We start from the raw sequence: 21,773 nt of genomic DNA on the forward strand, positions 1-21,773 counted from the left end.
TGGAGGAAAAGTAGAAAAGCAAAGACCCACCCTCTCCTCTTGCACAAGGTGTTTTACTATTCATGGTCATCAGCTCCAAACACACACACACAGAGGAACATATATACATACAAACACAAGGGCACACCCACATATACACACTGAAAGCACACACCACACACACAACATACACACATGCACACAGAGACACACCCACACACCCATCACCCATGCATGCACCCAGCTCAGGAACAAAGAACAGAGCTTAATCCAATCTGACTGGGCAGAACCCAGGTCTGGGTGTTGGAGTGCCACACTCTGGAATCCTGTAGACCTCAGAGCTCAGAGCCAACCCACCTTGTTGACCAAGTCTTCCTGGAAGAACAGCTTGTCAATGTATCTCAGCATATCTGGGTCCAGGTAGAACGCATGCCCTTCCTGCTGGGACTCCATTCTGTCCTCTTCCCTTTCTCCACTTGGCTCCCCCATGGCTGGTGGGGCTGGCCCATCCTTGACATCCATGTTCTCTTTCACAGCCTCAGGGGGGATATCCTTGGGTGCCTTGGTCTCCTGGGGCTGCTGGGGGCTGTGGACACTCTGGTCCCTGGGTACAGCCTCCCTGACAATGCACACTGTGGCAGAGGAAAGAGGAGGGAGCTTGAGGGACTCTAGCTTCCACCCCCTGAGCATGTGATAGTGAGGGCAGTATTGGGGGGACAGTAACATTGGTGTGACTGGGTCAGAACCTCTGAAGCCATGTTACCATGGGAGGCGAGAGGTCCGAGGGAAGCATCCAAAAGAGTCAAATGTGAGGATGTGCAGAGCCCCTGATTCTCCAAGGCCCCCCCCCTCCCCCCGCCACCACTACCCTGTTCAATCGCTTCTTAGGTACACATCATATGCCCCTAATTAGTCAGGACTGGTGTCCTAAAACATTTACTAATAATCCAGATCATCTTCCTGCTTCTGTGCTAATCCCCTTTAAAAAGGAATCTGCCTTGACAGATGTTCCGAGAGAAAAACAACCACGTTCCATGTTTGTTCTCGGTCTATGAAGCAGGGATGCGGACTATGAGAAAACCACTCATCTCAAAGATAAAAGGCAGGGGAGCCTGGCCTGTGGTGCTCAGTGGTTGAGGATCAACCTAGGAACCAAGAGGTCATGGTTGGACTCGCGGTCAGGGCACATACCCGACTTGTGGGCTCAATCCCCAATGTGGAGCAGCCCATCAATGATTCTCTCTCATCATTGATATTTCTATCTCTCCCTCCCCCTTTCTTCTTCTCTGAAATCAATAAAAAATATATTTTAAAAAATAAAAATAAAGACAGAACAGAAGATATGCCATAAGATACACAACAAGAGGAAGTAGGTCTGAAAAACTGACTTGCCACAGAGGGGGAGCAATTCAGGACAGCTCAGGGGACTGAGCCCTATGCTGGTGGGAGTTACCCGGCTGCCCTGCTCCTGTGGAGTCCAGGACAACAAGCAGCTCCCTGGGCTCAGAAGTGAGCTCTGGGCTGGAAGCAGTGGAGGAGCCTGGGCTGCAGCAGCGGGAGTACCTTCCAGCCTAGCCCTCGGGGAGGACATTTCATTGTGAACTTTGCCACAGACAGCGCTGGACAACTCTCTGGCTGGGACTACCTCGCCCCACTGCCCCAGGAGCTCCGGTATCTTAAATTGAAATCCCTTAGATATTGTGGGAGAGCTCCAGGTGCCTGAAGAACAGGACACAGACCTAGGCTTTCCTGTGACCCTCCCTGTGCCACCACCATGACATAGCCCACTATTCTCTATATACATGTGGAAGTAGCATGTATTCTTTCTAGTCTGCCCTCTGGAAAGAATCCATGTGCCTGCTGCCTCCACACCCAGGCATTTCCCCCTGAGTCATCTGTCTCTCCTCTGAGGAGCCCTCTTGTCTAGTCACAGGTTCCACGGACTCCCAGGCTCCCCTGGTGAAAGGTCCTTGGAGGTAAAGTGCTCTCTCCTTCCCCTACTTCAGTCCGAACTATGTTTCTCCAGTGGAAGTATCACGTTTTAATCCCACGTGTTGAGGGACATCATGGTCATTAATCAACCCCAACTCCCACTCCAACCTATAGGCTTACCTCCTTCTGAAGCCATTCCTGAAGGCTGAGGCACTGACCGCGGCTGAGAGAGAATGAGAGAATTCAAGTCCAGGTCCAAGAGGTGATCTGCTCCAACAGACACTCAGGATCCAGTGAAGGAACAGGTTGAATTTAAATGTCAGAACGTAGAATTCCAGACATTCTGCATCGGGGGAGGGGCGAAGGGTTAGGTGGCCTGGGTGGGGTTAGTGGGGGGAGGAAGACATTCCATGGAGGGCTCTGGCAGGTAGGCAAGAACCAGCATCTCCTTTCAGATTTTAAGCGATGACATAATTGGTGTGTGCTTCTTTCGGCCATTTATACGTTGGTTTTTCAGATTCACGGCACAAAAGCTTTACTTAATGTTCCCTTTATCTTAGTTCTTGATCCATCAGCCTAGTTTGGGTCCCTCAACCTGCTTCCCAGCCGGCTCTTGGCTTACTTCAACACAGACTACACTTTCTGAACAAAATTCAAACCTAAACAACTTGGGGCTACACGGAAGCCAGTGTTTGGAACTCAGGTTGATTCAGCAGATCCAGCCTGTTGGGGTGCTGTGTGCACATCATTCTTTGGGGAGCAGTCCTGTGTTGGGAGCTCTGCAGAATGCAGCCGGCCCAGCCTTACAAATGATCCCCTTTGCTCCAGTCCATCAGGGGAAGGCCCCATAGCCTACACGGCCAAGACCAGAAATCAGTACTCTTTTTTTCTCAGAGTATTCCATTGTTCAATGTTTACTTTTTGACCTTTTGAATTATTTTAATGTGATATATTAAACAAGCAATGCCTTGCATAGTTTACAGTGTAATTGCACAAAAAGGAAAATATGGTGACGCATCTTGCTCTTGCCTCTTTGCCCTGGCAGCACAGTCTTCTTACCCACAGAATGCCACTGTTATCTGTTCCCTTTCGATCTTTTCAGAGATGTATTATGCAACTAAAAGCAAATGCAAACTATTTTTTAAAAATGCTCTTGACTTTTTTCTCTGGTTAAAAATAATATATGTCTCAATATATTTATTTTACATGTAATTTTACTTAGGGTAATACCATAATGATTGTCTCTGTACTGGTAACGTGACTCCTCTTTATTTCTGGAGTCTAGATTCTTACAACATGAAGTTCTACAGTTCCTTAAAATTCAAAGTACATTTTGAATGATTTTAATGAAAGAATAGGTGGCCCAATCTAGTAAATAATAGACACCCAATGGAATTTGGATTTCAAGATACACAATGAATTGGTTTTTAGGGTAATTGGGTCCACACTGTACTTGGAACATAGCTTTACTGTAAATTTGTTTGCTGTTCTCTGAAATTGATATTTCACTGGCATCCTCTGTTTTATCTACCGGACAAGTAACTTATTAGGCTCCTATTAGCTACTCCCTGTACAAGAAGGAGAACTTTAAGTAAAAAAGACTCCGGCGTGTATCTTGGCTCCACCACTAGACACAACTGCACACACACGTGACATATGCACGTTGTTCTTTGGTAGATATGGAATTTGTGAGAGCCATCGTCATACAGTACTGAATGTCTCAGTTCCATGGGGGAAAAGATAGACGTAAGGGCCAGGAAGGCGGAAAATCTCGTGATTCCACGTGTTACAGGGCTTAACATTGCAAGGTCCTGGTTTGCCCCAAGTTGTTAAAATTCCACTACCCACGAGACGAGACCCACGTGCACTCTGAGACAAAGCCAGGTCTCTAGCCACCATGCCCAGCCCTGTTTCTCAGAAACCTGCGTCCACCTACAGCCCAGCTTGCCCGTCAGAGCCTGGAAGCCCTGTTCAGAGGCTTCCAAGTTTCCTGCCTGTGACGTACACCTCGCTCTTTGAAAGATCAGCTCATCATTGCCCATGTTCCATCTGCGTGTGAATCATAGGAGCTAGCACCCCTTAACAAACTTGTTTGATACTTATTTTCATATTGTGCATAAATGTCTGGTAATCACCGTCAAAATGACATGAAAGAGCAATTGTGTTTTGTGCTGTGAGAGGAGAGGATTGTTAGGAAAGTGGTCAAGGGAGATGAGGGGTGACAACTTCGGAGGATTGCAACCAAATCCCTGGGGAGACAAGCTTCACTCCCTGCTGGAGCAGCCGACTGCCTACGGTCGGTAGGGTAAAGGACTGAGAACATTCACTGAAAAAGACTCCGATATAATACAAATTCTGCACATGATAGAGAAAAAGAAGGGAGGAGAGGGTGAAATTCTTCCCATACTACCTGCTACGTGAACAGAAATTAGTCCAGTCAAGTCTTGATCCATGTTATAACAGCAAGCTTACAATAGAAACACCTGCAAACCAACATTTATTGAAAAACCTCTATGCACTAAAGAAATAAACGCAAAAAATATTCCAATACAGTAAATGTGTTTGGAAAAACTTGCGGGATGGAGTCAGGGGAAAGTATCTCGTGTTTCCCAGGTCTACATTTCATGGCCAGAATTGTTTAATGAAACTTTCAGACTTGCTAGGAGAAAGGACGACAGCTTTTAGAAACCACCGAAATGCCTGGCGGACGACACAAAGGCACTTGCCCCAATTTGAGGACATGTGCTCAGGTAGACCTCTCCAAATCCCTTCCTGAGGGAGGGCTGATCCATAGCATGGATTGCGCGGTTAAGACCCTAAGTGCTCATTGCACACGCCCTGGTCTGAACCACACACAGCCATGGAGGTTCCTGATGAGGAGGCCTTGCTGGAGAAGCTTGGCAGGAAGCCCCCGTCCTCCTCCATTTCTTTCCTCTCCTGTTCCTCAGCCTTTTCCTGTTCTGGTGCAGAAGATGGGGGTGGGGGAAGGGAAAGAGGGGGTGCCTTGCGCCATGATGCACGCACATGTGTTCTGGTGCAGAAGATGGGGGAGGAGCTCCACCCTGCAAGGACTCCCAGCATGGGTTGTGTCTGTTGTAAGTTTGGCTCTGGTGGGCATGCATGCGCTGGAGGAGGAAGGGGCCCCAGCAGTGTTCCTGGCCTGCACGAGGCTTGGCATAGCTGCCTCTGCCTCAAGAGTGGGTTATGTACACAAGGAAGTGAGGGATGCAGGGACGCTTACCCCCCAGATGTCACCCCTCTTCACTGTTGTTCACGCTGTGGGCTATTTGCGCTCAAGGCCTGCGTTCATTCCCCATAAACACTCACTTCCGGTGGTGTGTACGCCAGGGAATTGGCCACTGGCACTGGCTGAATGGGGGAGAGAGTTCAGTAATGGGCAGGCCTGCAGGGGAGTCTAATAACGCGTGTGAGCTGTTAGATTCTGAGTCATTCTGTGTCCCTTGCATTCTGAATAATGCAGGAGCTGTGGTGCATGAGCCAACGCTAGCACACAGAGGCCAGAGCCCTAAGTATAATTTTTAGAAATGTATGAATACATGAAGAATGCCTCCAGCCTGAATACCAGGGTTTTTAGTAGTTTGTAGGAGTTGTGTGTGAGTGAAAACCAGGATGAAGGAATTGTGGAAGTTGTTCTTCAAGACATCATGCCCACCTTCACTCTGAATTTTTGGCCATGATGTTTCCTCTATCTGAATGCTACTTCCACTACCTCTCCTCCCCACAAAAACAAACAAACAAAAACAAAACAAAAAAACATCCCTATTTGTTTAAAAACAAATTCAGGAATTATTTTCTTTCAGTAAAATTTTTATATTTCAAAAAGTGTGCTGTACTGCTATCATTTTCCATTGCACCATGGATCTCCTACTATTATTTTATAGAAATCTATCTATATAGCAATGGGACTACTTTTCTAAATTTCTGGAATGATGCTTTGGACAGAGTTGAAACCAAATTCCAGCAAGATTATAGGTTATCATGGCCTGTATATTATAATTTCATTAAATGTATTTTCATGTAAATCATCTTGCTATATAATATGTATTACTTAATGGTTTCTTGTTGGAACTCAGTAAAGGAGAAATTTGGAAGATGGATGAAATCAAGGAATAAAAGAAGCTAAGTACTATGATCTTAATGATTGTGTGGCCCCAAACTTCATGTATTGAACCATAATACCCGATGTGATGGCATTGGAGGTGGGAGTCTTTGAAAAGTGCACAAGTCATGGGAGTGGAGGCTTCTGAGATGGGATGAGTGCCTTATACAAGCTTCAGAGAGATCCCTTGCCAAGTGAGGATACAAGAAGTCTGCACCTGGAAACAGAGCCATCAGCCAGCCATGTAGGCACCCTGATCTGAGACTTCCAGCCCCTAGAAGAGTGAAAGCTAAATTTATGTTGTTTATAAGCTACCCAGTCTATCATATTTTGCTATAACAGCCCCAATAGAATCAACCTAACATTTTCTATAAATCTACTGTGAGCCAAGCATTGTATAAACATTAAGCTTAATCTCTACTGTTATCATACCTAACTGTAATTTTGTTACCAGTTTATGAATGTATAGATGGAGAAACAGATGATAAAGAGGTAATTATGTTAACCAATGTATTCTTTTTATAATAGCAACTTCAGAATTTTAATGTGTATTTGTTCAATTCCAGTGTTTGTGCTTTTTGTGACCAAATAATGCTTCCTCTTACTGATTACATTGGTCAGTCTTTGCTGCTAGACTGTGAGTGTTATGAAGTCAGAAACTATAACGTTCATCTCTGTATCTCATGCAAGGAGACATGGCTTCCAAAACTGGAGGTGCTGAATGAATTAGAAAATGCATGCTTTCAATTCACAAGCAGAGCCCTAATTGACTCTATGAATCTACCTAGCCTAGGTTATAAACTGTACCACCACCTAGTGGCAAAAGACTTCTGCAATCTGCTGATTTGAAGTAGAAAGAAACGTCTTAAAGCTAATTTTGCAAATTTATTGTCAAGGGGGAAGACAAGTGACACATTCTCCTAAAGAATTTTCCAAATAAGCATACCATGCCATTCATAGGAAATTGAAAGATCTCCAGGAACTTTGAGAATAAATGAATGTGTTTACACTTAGCATCCCACTGAAACTGAAAAGAAAGAAATCTACAGACAATAAAAGTATTAGTCTTTCTTTGAATGCCAGATGTCACATGCATTACTTTTGTTCTTTCAATAAAAATCTCTAAATATGCTTTAATATTTGTTTTCATAAGAGGAAACAAAAATGTTTTTAGGTCTGCTCTCTATATATAGATAAGATACAACATTCAAAGTCTTGACGTGCTAAATTAAAAATATTTTCCTATAAAAAATTTTCCTACAGAATAGTGAACATACAATGCTGTATACAGATGATGTGTTGTTGAATTGTGCACTTGAAACCTGTATAATTTTATTAACCAGTATCACCCCCAACAAATTGAATAAAAAGAAAAAAATGAAGGGATCAATATGGTGAGTTGGAATAAAAATGTAAGTTACATTGAAAAAAAATTTTTTTAAATATATTTTTGTTGATTTCAAAGAGGAAGGGAAAAGAAGAGAGAGATAGAAATATAAATGATGAGAGAGAATTATTGATCAGCTGCCTCCTGCATGCCCCCCACTGGGGACTGAGCCCACAACCAGGGCATATACCCTTGACTAGAATCAAACCTGGACCCTTGAGTCTGCAGATTGATGCTCTATCCACAGAGCCAAACCGGCCAGGGCGAAGAAAATATTATTTTTCTACACCAATAGTGAAAACTATGGACTTTGGGTGATAATGTTATGTCAATGTGGGTTCATTGGCTGAAACAGACATACATATCATGTTGGTGGGGGATGTTAATAATAGGGGAAGTTATGCATGTGTGGGGAGAGGAGGTATATGGGAAAACTCTGTACTTGCCATTCAATTTGCTATTAACCTACAACTGACCCAAAAAATAAGGTTAATTAAATATATTTTCCTCCTTTCAATTGTCTACAAATTTATAATCATCAACTGTAGAATTACACTTTTTCCTTCACTCTATAACTCATTCTGTGTTTAGCCACAAGCAAAGCCTAAAGAAAATTTAACTAGCCAGGAAAATTCTCTTAGAGCTTGGTAGGCTCTATGAAACCCCTCCTGAGACTCACATTTCCATTTCTGCTCTTGTGTAGAGAGGGTGTGTCGACTTCACTGTGCTTGTGGAGATGAGGAAGGAACATCACTGAAAGTACAATGAAAAGCATTGGGGAAGTGGTGATGGGTGGGATTAATGCGGAGAGGATGCTCAAGGAAGGAGCAGGTTTTTATTTGAGATAAATTCTGGTTCTGACACTTTGAGAATGCTGTTTCAGAGGAAAATGGTACTGGAGAGGCCCATGAGATCTTTACGTTGTGAACTGAAATTCTGTGGCCATATAGATGTAAAATGAAATCTTGCCAGAAAAGTGTGTAGACTAAAATGAGAATATGCAGATCCCAACAGGGAAAGCAATAGAACAGACTGAGAGGCCCATCAGGAAACCAGGAATTAATGGTCCTTGAAGAAAAGGAATGCCTGATGAGTGAGAACCAATCAATAAGTGGGTAAGTACATGAACCAAATCACTCTGCAACCTCATTTTCCCTCCTGAACTTGCTAGCTCCTTGAGACCCAGTTCAAGCATCACAGGCACAGGAATAGCCACCTTCCTCTGGACTGTCAGACACCATGCACATCATGGCATTCAGATGGTTCCCTGAATGTTAAGTATCAGGGAATACGATTTTATGCAAAGTGAAAGATACTAGGTGCTAAGGAGCCCAGGCTAGGTATTTGTTCTAAGAGATTTCCCTCCTTGGATCCTCTCCCATAAATACATATTTGTGTTTTTTTTTTCAATTTCTAGGAAAGAAAGAGGAGAAATCCTTCATCTTTATGAACCAGCTTTATTATAATAATGTGTCCTGTTTCCCTCAGCCTGCTGCCCCCAGGCAGGTTTCATTACTGTGGGAACAACAATTCAAACCTAGTTTATTAAAAAGAGTTAGTAAATGTAGTGAATATACCCAGAAGCTTTGTGTAAATGTCACATTCCCAGCATAGGAATGGCTGGAAAATCTGCCTAACCTCTAGTCATGTTTTCAATATGGAATAAAAAAGCAGGTTTATTTCTGGAATATGATGAGTATTTAATATTAGGTCATACAATAACCCAATTCCTGATACAAATGTATGTAAGGATAATATTATTGATCCATGATACAAGTGATGTGTTAAAAAGTAATACACATTACTCAGTGAAAACTATAATATACATACATAGGCATTTTCTGAACAGGTTATATAGTTTACTTTAAATGGAATATTAATCAGCATAATTTCAATAATTGCAAATCCTTTAAACATAAGTTTGAAAGTCAGAAGCAAGACAGGCACATATGACTGCTATTACTTAACATTGTTCTTGAATATTCCAATGAACACTTTTAGAAAGAGAAAGGATTAGAGGTATAAATATGTTAAAGCTGCCATTATTTTCTAGAATGTATTCTTTATTTATAAAAACACTTAATAATAATTCACTAAGATATGTAATTATCTAAATGCCCAAACCTTAATGGTTTTCTTATAGAAATGATACAATTACTTTTATCATGCTTATATTCATGAGAACACAAAATGGAAATAGCCAGGAATATACTAGTACAGGGGGAAAGAACCTAATTTAATCTCGCATTAAATAGATTTTCAAACATATCAGTAAACAAAATAATCAAAGCAATGTGGTACTGCAACAATAATTCACAGGCAGACCAGTAGAATAGAATAGAGTATATTTACATGTCTGTATCTTTCCATGTATCTATCTATATACTTTATTTTTTGCTTTTAATCCTCACCAGAGGATATTTTTTTCCTATTTATTTTTAGAGAGAGAGAAACCCATGTGAGAGACAAATCAGTTGTTTGCCTTCCAAACACACCTCCCAAACATCCTGGGGCAGGGATCAAACCTACAACCCAGGTAGGTGCTCTTGATCAGGAATTGAACTCAAGACCCTCTGGAGTGCAGGCCAATGCTCTAATCACGAAGAACAGCAGCCTGGGCTATCCACGTATATTTGTGTATGTATATATGTATGTATGTATGTATGTATGTATGTATGTATGTATGTATATACGTATCTATCTATCTATCTATCTATCTATCTATCTATCTATCTATCTATCCCTTCATTCATAAATCCACTCACACATCCATCAACCCTGAAAACTAAATAGGAGATTCACTTGAACCTGGAGCAACAGGAAAGAATTTAGGTTTTGCCAAGAACAAAGGCAGACACTACTTGGAGCAGCAATGGCCCAAATTATAAAACATTTATTCCATGCAGGCCCTCGTTCAAATGAAAAAGCAAGCTTAGGAAATATAATTCTATTTTAAATTTGTAAGAAACACTCATAGAAATGTCAGAGTTAAATATCCATGTATAAATATTGCCTGCTACATGATGCTGCCCACTCTCACATTAAGAATGGCCAACTCCTTTCTCACACCAGATGTGGTGTAAGAGTCCAGATGTGCAATTCTTGCAGAGAATGTAGGAGTCACAGGCTCATGGTGGCCCCAGACGACCTCTGGCAGACAGAAAATGAGGAAAGCAAAACTTTGTCCTTCAGAAATATGCATTCTAGTGCAGTGTGCTCCTCACAGCTGCTCAATCACCTCACTGCCTGTGTCAAGATCCTTCCTTGCATGGAGATCCTAGGGGGAGTGGTACTGACGAGGGAACCCAATACAGGTTCACATTTATATTTCTTCTCCCAGCAGGAACCTCTCTTCCCAGGTGTGTGGACCTGATATTGAGAGTACTGTCCCAATTCCCTGCTTCCTAACCTGTGCTACTCTGTACTGAGGAGGAGAGGGGAAGGGAAGCGAGAAGCAAAGCAATAAAAAGGGACAGGGAGAAGAGCCCTTCAGTTTACACAGATGCCAAAGACTTCTGTTGGGAAGTTCTCTGTCCCACCATCTAGGAATGAACAAAGCTCAGTTGGAGTCTGAGTCAGAGGTGTCCCCTGAGGAAGATGAGCTGCAGCTGCTGTCATCTTCATCGCTCTTGCTGGAGTCTGAGGCACTGCTGCTTTCTGCCTTTTCCTCGTGCTCCTTCTTTCCTTCAGATCTCCGTGAGGCATGAAAATGGTCCCCATTTGTCTTGGATGATGCCATCCTGGGAGCCTGCAGCCCCTGCTCCTGTGCAAGCCCTTCTTGCCGAGTCCTTGCTGATGGAGACTGCACACGTGTCCTGATGTTCTTCGGTCCCGGGCCTCCACGCATGTTCATGATCTTACGCTTCCCAGAGGCTCTCTCTCTGTAGGCAGCGTACTCTTCAGGAGACAGACTCTCGAGCCAGTGCTCCAGGTCCACCTTGTACTGTTTCTGCAGCTCCTCAGCCTGCTGCTTATAATGCTCCCTCTGGCTCCTTGGGATGTGCTGCCAGCGTCTACAAATTTCTATCATGCGCTCCCTTAGGGGCAGGACTTTCAGCTCCCTACTGGACCACAAATCCTGGTGGAACTTCTGGAATTCGTTCATGGGGGGCTTCTTGGGCTCTCCACGGAATTTAAACTTAGAAAAATAGGTTTTTGGGGAAGTCTTCACTTTTTTCCTATTTCTCTGAAATTTCTTGGGGGCTCTGCTTCGGCTCCCTTTGGGGACAACAGATGTCTTGGAGTTCTGCACTAGTTCAGGGTGGTCTTTCTTGAACTGAGCCAGTTTCTCCTGAAACTCCTTTTTCTCCTTCTGGAAATCTTCAATATATTTCAGCTTCCTCTTCTCTGGGAGCTCCTTGTATTTCTCAGACATGACCTTAGTCAGTTCCTGGTTCTTGAGTTTGGGGTGCATTTGGGAATACTCAAGCCGATTCTCCTTGAAGAAGCGAAGGTAAGGAGTCAGGGGCTGCTTGGGCATGTCTGGATGTTTCTTGAGTTTTCTTCTTTTGTTAGAATTTTTAACATGTTCCTTAGCGTCCAGGACTAATTCTGTCAAAGTCCGATACTTTCTTATCTTCCTAGAAATCTCTAACCACTTGAGTTTGCACATTTCTCCAGAATAACCTTTAAAAGCTACTTTTCCCCAGTCCATATGTGACTGGGTTGTTTTGAATGAGTGTTTGTCATTGGATGGCAGATTATTCTTCAGGAGGTCCAGTAACATCACAATGTCTTCCTTAGGCCATTGGTCTTGGCCGTTAGTCAATGCCATTTCGAGGACTTTGGGCCACTTACAAGGTGTGGGTTATGCAAACACCGCAGCAAAAACTTGAAAGTCTTCACACTGAAGAGTTAGCAGGTGAGCTATTTTGGAAGTTTTGCAGTGCGTGTTCTATATTTCTGAGGAGAAATAGAAGAATGAATGAGAAAATCACAACTCACTTAGGATATGTCCCTCATACAATTAAATTGCCTTAACAAAATAAACAAAAAAGTGCCTACCTCTGAAGCTAAATTTATGTTTACATTCCATGCTACATTTGCACTTTTCAAAATAGTCACATCACTTTTCATTCTAGCCTGCCTTTTGCCAGATCTCCCTAGGGCCTTTGTTAAATAGAACAACTGGCTCCTCAAGGCTCAGTGTAAGAGAAAAGCCCTGGGAAGAAGAAAATATTTAAAATGAAAAGAGAAATGTTCAAAAGGCAGAGGACTGTTGCTCTCTACAGCCTTGAGTATGGTCACCTTCTAAGTACAGCTCAGGTGTCTGTGACAGAAGGTACAGGTTTTACATAAAATGAAACAGGCTAAGGAGACTTGCATTCCACTGTGACCTTTTTCTATGAGTGATTCTTGAACCTGGAGTAAATGTCGAATTTGTAGATTATCTGGAGTTCAGGGGAATGAATGATTTCTAATGAATCATATTGGTTCTCTCCTCAAATGTCAAGGAGTGAATAAGAATTATGAAATATTTACAATTTTATACGGTTAACTTTTCTTCATCCTTAAGCATCTGTCACTTTTACTGTTTTACAACAAGGTTTTACAATTAAACTTCAGGTTTCATGCCAATTATAAAAGTACCTGAAATATAGAACTTTTCCTCTAGATATCACAATTTGTATGCACAAGGAACATAACTTAAAAAATAATTACGTAAATGTCTAAACAATAACAGATTAGAATTCTCTAGTCAAGAGTAAACTAAAAGTAATTACATAATTTTCATTATGTAACTACATTTTCTTAATACAGTTTTAGGCCTACTGATTGTTAAATTAACTATATATGTACTTATTTATTTATTCTAATCAAAGAAGTAAGAACTCATTTACTTACAAGCGTGTACAAATCTTACGATTGTATAATTGATTACATCAATGCTTATAGGAACCCTAACTCAAGTTGGGTCAGGAGTTTTGTGTTCTCTGGGCTCTTGTATGCAAAGGCAGTCTTAACCTTCTGAGTTTTCAGCCAACTTCAAATGCCTCCAAATACAATGAATCTGGCTTTTGAGACACATTTACTAGTATACAGGGATCTCCGATTCATTTCCTTTGGAATTTCCAGGAATAATCTATTTATCCTTCTTCCCCTTTGTAATTCATCCTTGGCATTGATTTTAAACAACATCCATATGGCAAATATTTCCATATTCTATTTCCATTCCTGCTCCTACATCTGACTTTATTTTGAATGGTACTGTATTTGAATATAGGTCCTTCCCTTCAGTGCTAATTTAGTCTTTCCCTCTGGTCTAGAAATTGAAATCCTCTCATCTCTGGGATGGCTGTTTAAATTGTCTCAGTCCTGCTCAGGAAGCCAACACGAATAAGATTCAGGACCAAAAGGGCCTAAGAGATTTGGTTTGGGTTTTGCTTGCTGGTTGTTTTGGTTTATTTGTTTGTGTCCCCACTGAGATTATTTCCCCCTTTCCTTTTGAAAAAGAAATGGGCTGGCCAGCATGGCTCAGTGGTTGAGCATCAACCTATGAACCAGGAGGTTAGGGCACATGCCTGGGTTGTGAGCTTGATCCCCATTTGGGGGCATGCAGGAGACAGCCAACCAAAGTTTCTCTCTCATCATTGATTTTTTTTTCTATCTCTCTCTACCCCTCTCTGAAATCAATAAAAATATACATAAAAATAAAAAAATAAAGAAGTGCCTGTTAAGAAAAAAATCAGAAACCAGTCACATGAGCCTTAAAAAAAAAAAAGGAAATAGCAAATAGGACCTTTACAAGGGTTTTCTAACTAATTGAACACATTTACTTTTAGGTTAAGATGTATGAAGACACTAACATACATACATTATGTTGAATATTTTAGGTGGTTTATGATTTTCATAACTGCTCAAAAACTAGAGAAATGTCTTTTTAAAACTAAAAACCCTAGTGATATGGGACTAAAATAAAATATTATCAGTTAATTTATTATAATATATATCCATATACTACAATTGCTCCAATCACAGATATTGATGTCAATTCAATTAACTAGGAAATATGCTTGTCTACTTAGAGAAGATGCAAGCACTCCAACAGGTAAATTGAAAATATTTGTAACAAGAGAAAGTAGGCATGAATATATTTACTCTAAATTTCATACTCACCAGTGTGTACTAAGAATGGTCCCACCTCTGGCAGTTCTGTCGCTATCAGTGTCAATAGGAAATCTCTGTGCTAAAAACAGAGCTCCAAGTTCAGTCAGTTTACCCTGGGGAAGAAGTCAAGTGGCCTCTGCACAGATGTGCCTTTTATATGATTCCACCCAGGTAAGGCCACACCTTCTTGACGAGATTGGATTATGTCTTCAAAAGGAAGTAACCAGCCTGAACCTGAATAGATTACAGATAGTAGTAGGATGGCTGATTAGGTTTACAACACATAGAAAACAACATTTGGCTGCTTTCATCCTAACAAAATATAAATGTATTTTGCGGTAAAAAAGGCATAAAACTTTCAAGTACAATATTATTAACTATTGTCACCATCTTATAGATGCTGTAGAAAATTATGTTTAACAGAGGTGCCATGTTACCAGTATTTTGTTGGCACCTATCACAACTTAACAAATCACTGATTACCCCCACCAGGTAAGTTGTTTCCCTAAACTATAAAATGTTTGGGAATTTAGGTCTGATTTTTATAAATATATGAAATGAAAATAATCTAACCTTGCTGGAAACTTGAAAAGAGAAAATTTAAATGAAACTCACCTTTTAAAATTTATTGAAAAATGAATGCTAAATCCATCAAAACCCACATTTCCTAGAAAGAGGTGAAGTACCTGCCCTCTTACTGAATGAATAGGATTGTAAATTAAGGTAAGGGTCATTGACCAGCAATGATCCCAAAATAAATTCTGGGAAAATTATCTCAAACATTTCTCAACATGTTGCAAGTCATCTATCTACGTAAGCGTATAGAGGAAGAAGTTTCATTTTACAGCAAAAATCAAATAATTCTGTGGGCAGGCTGCTCATGGTCACAGTTGGAATCCTGCTCAGGCCACATACCTGAGATTCTGGCTTGTAGGGGATTTTTAGGACACAGCCCATCCATGATTCTCTCTCTTCATTGATGTTTCTATCTCTTTCCCTCTCTTTCTTCCTTTCTGAAATCAATAAAAAATAAATTTATAAAAATATATCATAAGTCAGTAAATAACTAAACCATCATAAATAAGTTTTGCTAGGTACCATAGTAACTTCTTGATTCTCCTTCCTGAAACCCAGTCTTCAATGGTAAGACAAATCCCCTGAAATCTGGGGATTATAGGTTAGTAAAAAAGATGAATATATGCACAGAAAAATAAAAAAAATTATAACATATCAAATAAGGAAGAGGAATCTGCTGTGTACACCTGAAGAAGGAAACAAAGAGCAGATGACTGAACCTGAGATTCCTTTCTTACTGGAGGTTCTATGTAACTTAGTTACTATATTTATTTACTGATTGATTTTTGTAAATATGTTTTCTTATTGATTTCAGAGAGAGGAAGAAAGAGAGAGAGATAGGCACATCAATGATGAGATAGAACCATTGATCATCGGCTTCTTATAAGCTTTCTACTGGAGGTGGAGCCTGAATGCCAGACATGTGCCCTGACCTTGAATCAAACTTTGACCTCCTGTTTCATGGGTCGATGCTGCACCACTGAGTCACCCCACCCAGGCTAATTACTATACTTATTATTTAGGTAGTAATGAGATTGCAGGGTTATAGAATTTTAAAATTCTGTGTGACATAGTCACAAATCTAGGAAACAGTAGTGCAAGTGATTATTGGACAAGTCCCTGTAAGGGACAGCACCATGTAACAGCACTACAGGGGTGCAGCCTCTCACGGAATTATTTGATTTTTGCTGAAAAATGAAACTTCTTCCTCTATATGCTTCCATAGATTACATGCAACATGTTGATAAATGTTTGAGATAATTTTTTCCAGAATTAATTTTGGGATCATTGCTGGTCAATGAACCTTACCTTAATTTACAATCCTATACATTGAGTAAGAGGACAGGTACTTCACCTCTTTCTAGGATATGTGGGCTTTGATGGATATATTATTTGTTTTAAGTAATTTTTAAAAAGTGAGATTGATTTTGCCCTGCCAGCATGACTCAGTGGTTGAGTATCGACCTATGAAGCAGGATGTCAGGGTTCAATTCCTGGTCAGGCACATGCCTGGGTTGTGGGCTGGATCCCCAGTGTGGGTCTTGCAGGATGCCGCCCATCAATGACTCTCTCATCATTGATGTTTCTATCTCCCTCTCCCTCTCCTGCTCCCTCTCCCTCTCTCTCTCCATTCCTCTCTGAAATCAATAAAAACATATTTTAAAAAATAATTTTCCACAGCATCTATAAGATGGTGATCATAGTTATTAATACTGTAGTGCATATTTGAAAGTTTCAAGCATCTTACTGCAAAACACATTTACATTTAGTTAGGGTGTATACACACAAGCTTTGTTTTCTTTCTTCCTCTCTCTCTCTCTCTCTCTCTCTCTCTCTCTCTCTCCCTCCTCTCCCTCCCACCCTCCCTCCCTCCCTCCCTTCCTTCTCTCCCTCCCTCCCTTCCTTCCTTTCTTCCTTCCTTCCTTTTTCCTTCCTTCCTTCTTCCTTCTTTCCTTCATCAATGATGGGAAAGAATCATCTATTAGCTGCCCCCTGCCCCGCCCCCTTACTGGAGATAAAGCTCACAATCCTGGCAGATGCCCTTGAATCTATCTTGGGATACTTCAATCCTATGTTCAATACTCTATCCACTGAGCCAAACCAGCTAGGGCCCCAAATGTTGCTTTCTATACATTGCAAACCTACCCAGACATCCTACTATTATGTGTGTAACATAATTAGCTGTATCACTTCCTTATTTTATGTATTATTTTATTATTATTATTTTGCTTATTGTTTAAAATATTACATGTAGTATTACAAATGCTTACTTTTTCCTTCATTGACCTCCCCACAGCCATTCTCCCAACCCCCTCCAACCCCCCCGAACATGTCCTTCGCTCCTAGAGTCTGTGTCCATTGGTTATGCTTATATGCATGCATACAAGTCCTTTGGTTGATCTCTTACCCCCCTCGCCCCCTGACTTCCCACTGAAGTTTGACAGTCTGCTTGATGCTTCTGTGACTCTGTATCTATTTTTGTTAATCAGTTTATGTTGTTCATTATATTCCACAAATGAATGAGATAATGTGATATTTATCTTTCTCTGGCTGGCTTATTTCGCTTAGCATAATGCTTTCCAGGTCCATCCATGCTGTTGGGAATGGTAAGAGTTCTTTCTTTTTTAGAGCAGTATATATTCCATTGTGTAGATGTACCACTGTTTATTAATTCACTCATTTGCTGATGGGCACTTAGGTTGTTTCCAAATCTTAGCTATGGTGAATTGTGCTGCTATGAACATAAGGGTGTATATATCATTTTTGATTGGTATTTCTGGTTTCTTGAGATATATTCCTAGCAGTGGGATCACTGGGTCAAATGGAAGTTCCATTTTTAATTTTTTGAGGAAACACCATACTATTTTCCACAGTGGCTGCACCAGTCTGCATTCCCACCAGCAGTGCATGGGGGTTTCTTGTTCACCATATCTTCGCCAGCATTTGTCATTATTTTTAAAAATAATCCTTTATTGTTGAAAGTATTTCATGTCTCCTTTTTCTCCCATTGACCCCTTCTAGTGTGCCCCCACTCCCCTCCTCAGACTCTCAACATCCTATTGTCCATGCCCTTGGGTTATGCAAATACGCAAACAAGTTCTTTAATCTCTTACCACCCACCCACCCTCCCTCCCCTGCCTTCTGAAGACGTCCACCAATCTCAGCAAGTGGATGTGGCCCTACCTTGATGGGATCATATAAAAGCCACATCTCTCCAGAGGCCACTTCTCCAGGGTAGACTGACCACACTTGGAGCTGCCAGAACTTACAGAGGCGAGATCACTCCTAGTAGATTCTGTGGCATATGGATTTAGAGTAAATATCTTCATGCCCACAAATGCTTTGAATTTACCTATTGGCGTGCTTGGATCTTCTCTAAGTATACAAGTTGATTTCCTAGTTAATTGAAATGACATCAGTATTTAAATTAGTTGTGATTAGAGCACTTGTAATATATTGATATTTGTTATAAGATATTTGATTTTTTAAAAAAATTTTAGTACCACATTGCTACTACATTTTTTAGGCCTGAAAAGAGATTCCACTATTTTTTGTTCAATTATAGGGGGCAACCTCTCACAGAATCATTTGGTTTTTTTTGCTGAAAAATGAAACTTTTTCTCTATTTGTTTACATTGATATTCCCCATTTTCCTTCCATTAACTCTTCCTAGCCCACCGCCTCTACCCTCCTCAGGCCTTCAGCACCCTATATTCTGTGTCCATGGGTTATGCATATATGCATACAAGTTCTTTAATCTCTTCCCACCCACCACCCTCCCCCACTTTCTGAAGATATGAAACCTATCACATGATTTATTAAGTTGTGATAGGTTTCAATGAAATACAGGTAGCATGGCAGCTCTGTTAAGAATGATTTTCTACAGCATCTATAAGAAGGCAACTGTAATTAATGAAAAGGTATTGCATATTGGAAAGTTTCATGCTTCTTACCATAAAACACATTTACATTCTGTTAGGGTGTCAGCCACAGAGTGGTGTTTTCTATCCTTTGTAAACCTAATTAGCCATCTTAGTAAGATCTGTGTAATCTATTCAGGCTGGTCACTTTCTTTTGAAAACTTGAAGCCAATCTCAGCATGTGGGTGTGGTCTTAGGTGAGTGGAATCATATAAAAGGCCCATCTGTGCAGAGACACCAATTTTTATATCCTCAAGAAGGTACACTACAGTGTATGCTCCATTATGTCAGAATGTATTATGGTTAAATATCTTAGATGAAAAGCTCCAATTTTTATAATGGTTGTGTGACTAACCTTTGGCCTCAAATGCCACTGATGTCAATGTTTACAGGACTGAACTGGTGCAGATGCAAAAGCCTCAGCCAGTGAATCCAGAGCTCACCTCATGGTGCTTCACTGCACTCCTAGACCTGCTGAGCAGGTTCAGAGGTGAGAGCCAGCCTTTTGGCATCAGGCCTCAATTTCTGTGGTGGTTCTTAGGTTCTTCTTCTATTTTAATTTAATTTTTATTTTTTGGCATGAATGCAGTCCGTGACTTCCCAAATTTAGTATCTTCTTACCCTGTGTACTCATATCACAATGATCAAGACTGAACTGTGCAACTTATTATTGAAAATACCAAGCTAGATCCCTATTTTTAATCACATTTGGTATACATAGAGGAAGAGAAGGGCAATGAGGTTGACCAGGTGGTCACAAGGAGATAGAATATTTAGTTCTCAGCGTAGCCATCAATATTGTATGTTTATTCAGTTACCCCACTCTTGAATGTTTAACTCTGACATCAATGGCTTTAAATCTGTTGTATATTGCAAGTGCATTTATCATGCATTGCGCTAACAATATTCATTATTTATAAAATCAGGAAGTGCAACAAATGACTGAAAATGTCATCAACAGAATAATTTTAATGCTGTTGGATCAATGTCTAAACCACTGACAAGAGAAGGATCTGTGACCATGGTACAAACATATTAGGCTCATCCTAGGCATCAGGGTTAGGTCCAGAGGGCTGATATGGGTGAATTTAGATTGAGTGCAGGGTCTGATCTGATAATGTAAAGCCAAAGCATTAACTTCAGAAACTTCTAGTTTATGTGTAATGTGTATTCCCAGTCAATATTTTAATTCCTAAAAATGTAATAGGTCCAGCTTATATTGCAATAACTACCCACATAATAGCAAAGTGCTGTCTATTTGTTAAATAGTACCAAGAACAATCAACACAAGAAGAGATTTCTAAAGGCAAGGAAAGGTTTTAGGTGTGACCTGCAACAAACTACCCGAGGTTATCATTAAATCTCTGCTTCACATGGTCACACTGTTCATGATATACATAGAGGTTCTCTTTTCTTTTTCTGTATAATTTGAAGGACTTCTATCCTTTTTTTATTCCTAGGGGGGCCAGTCTGAACTGTCTTTGCTGTCTTGATTTTGCATTTCCTTGGAGGGGGGGGGGGGGTACAAATGAAGAGACTCTGACCCTCAGGCCATGCAAATTCAACTCATTGACCTGATTTTTACCTCTCTGCAGTGGGTAATGTCCTGAGTCAGAAAGCATTCATTCCCTGAATGAGCCTTTCTGAGGATGTGAGGAGTGTGCTGTTGAAACTGGCCCTCACAGCATGTCCAGGGAGCCCCAGAGAGTGTGGAGTTATGTAACATGGGGGACTCAGACCTTCACCTCTGGTAGACATTGCTGGGAGGTGGATGTGCCACGCTCCTGGATTTGGATTCTGGGAGTCTGTAAAGATTCCCTCATAAGCGATACTGATATCATTATGGATTTTAAAGAGGCATTTCTCCTATTTTCATTGAAGATGAATGACCAGTATTATCTCCCCACTAACCGCCCATCCTTAATTCATTATGTGAAAAGGCCTCTGGGCCGGGTATCATTGGAGTGTTTCTGGATTATGACAAAGGAACTGTGAGCTTCCATGATTCTGTCAATGGCTCCCTTATATGCAGTTTCGTTTCTTCCTCCTTCTCTTCTCCTCTGAAGCCCTTCCTTTGCTTTGAAGCTTCATGAAAAGTTGTTTGGGCCAATTACTTGACGAGCTTCCAGGTCTCTGGAATTTATGAAACATCCTGAATGGCAGCAGGATGATACCTGACTGTCTTTGAGCACATTGTAATGTAAGGGAAGATGATTTTTGTATCTTTATAAAATGGCATAACCACATTAAATGTATACATGTGTTTATAAATTCTCTTTTAATAAATGTTTATAATGGTTCACGTACTTCCTAGAAACAATCAATGGTTTTTGTTTTTATTTATTAACAGTTGTATTAAGGTGAATGTTACATACTATCACAACTTCCTTCTGAATACCAATTCAAAATTGTTGAAATATTTATAATTCATTTCACTTCCAAAACCTGCTCCTTAGTTAGCATACTTCTTCTTAGCAATGACCACACTGAATCCTCTCCATTCTCCATTCAGTAGCACTCTCCCTTACCTCCTCCTGAAAAGTGAGCCTGATCTCTCCTCTCACCAAATAACTGAAAATGTGAGCTCCTTGAGGAGTGTCATAGGGCCTGCCAAACTTTACTAGGTTTTCAGAAAATAATCTTGGATAATTATACTTTTTTCATGCCTTACCTGACATTAAACTCTTATCAAGCTGAAAGACAGAAAGTTGCAGAAACCCCAAAGGGGCATTTGAGCACTCTCCCAAGGAGC

At 40.8% G+C, this 21,773-nt stretch overlaps 1 protein-coding gene and 1 pseudogene across 1 annotated transcript; one reads left to right on the top strand and one right to left on the bottom strand.

Moving 5' to 3' along the window:
• Nucleotides 1-10,977: 10,977 nt before the first annotated feature.
• LOC103292982 (upstream binding transcription factor like 1) lies at nt 10,978-15,482 on the bottom strand. The gene is made up of 2 exons (XM_008149220.3): nt 15,441-15,482; nt 10,978-12,210 (listed from the first exon to the last, which is right to left on the bottom strand). Exons 1-2 carry the CDS (start codon nt 15,480-15,482, stop codon nt 10,978-10,980), a joined length of 1,275 nt encoding a protein of 424 aa, XP_008147442.2.
• A 3,473-nt stretch (nt 15,483-18,955) lies between these two features.
• Nucleotides 18,956-21,114, top strand: LOC129151158 (putative tripartite motif-containing protein 64B; annotated as a pseudogene).
• The last annotated feature ends 659 nt before the right edge of the window (nt 21,115-21,773 follow it).

This window comes from Eptesicus fuscus, chromosome 13, assembly GCF_027574615.1.
Source record: "Eptesicus fuscus isolate TK198812 chromosome 13, DD_ASM_mEF_20220401, whole genome shotgun sequence".
NCBI classification, from domain to species: Eukaryota; Metazoa; Chordata; class Mammalia; order Chiroptera; family Vespertilionidae; genus Eptesicus; species Eptesicus fuscus.

Excerpts from the sequence above, each read along its gene's own strand:
- LOC103292982 (XM_008149220.3), bottom strand. The coding sequence starts at position 15,482 with ATGGGCTGTGTCCTAAAAATCCCCTACAAGCCAGAATCTCAG. Across the intron at positions 12,211-15,440 it reads CCTACAAGCCAGAATCTCAG|TGGCCCAAAGTCCTCGAAAT; the intron begins GTATGTGGCCTG and ends ACACCTTGTAAG.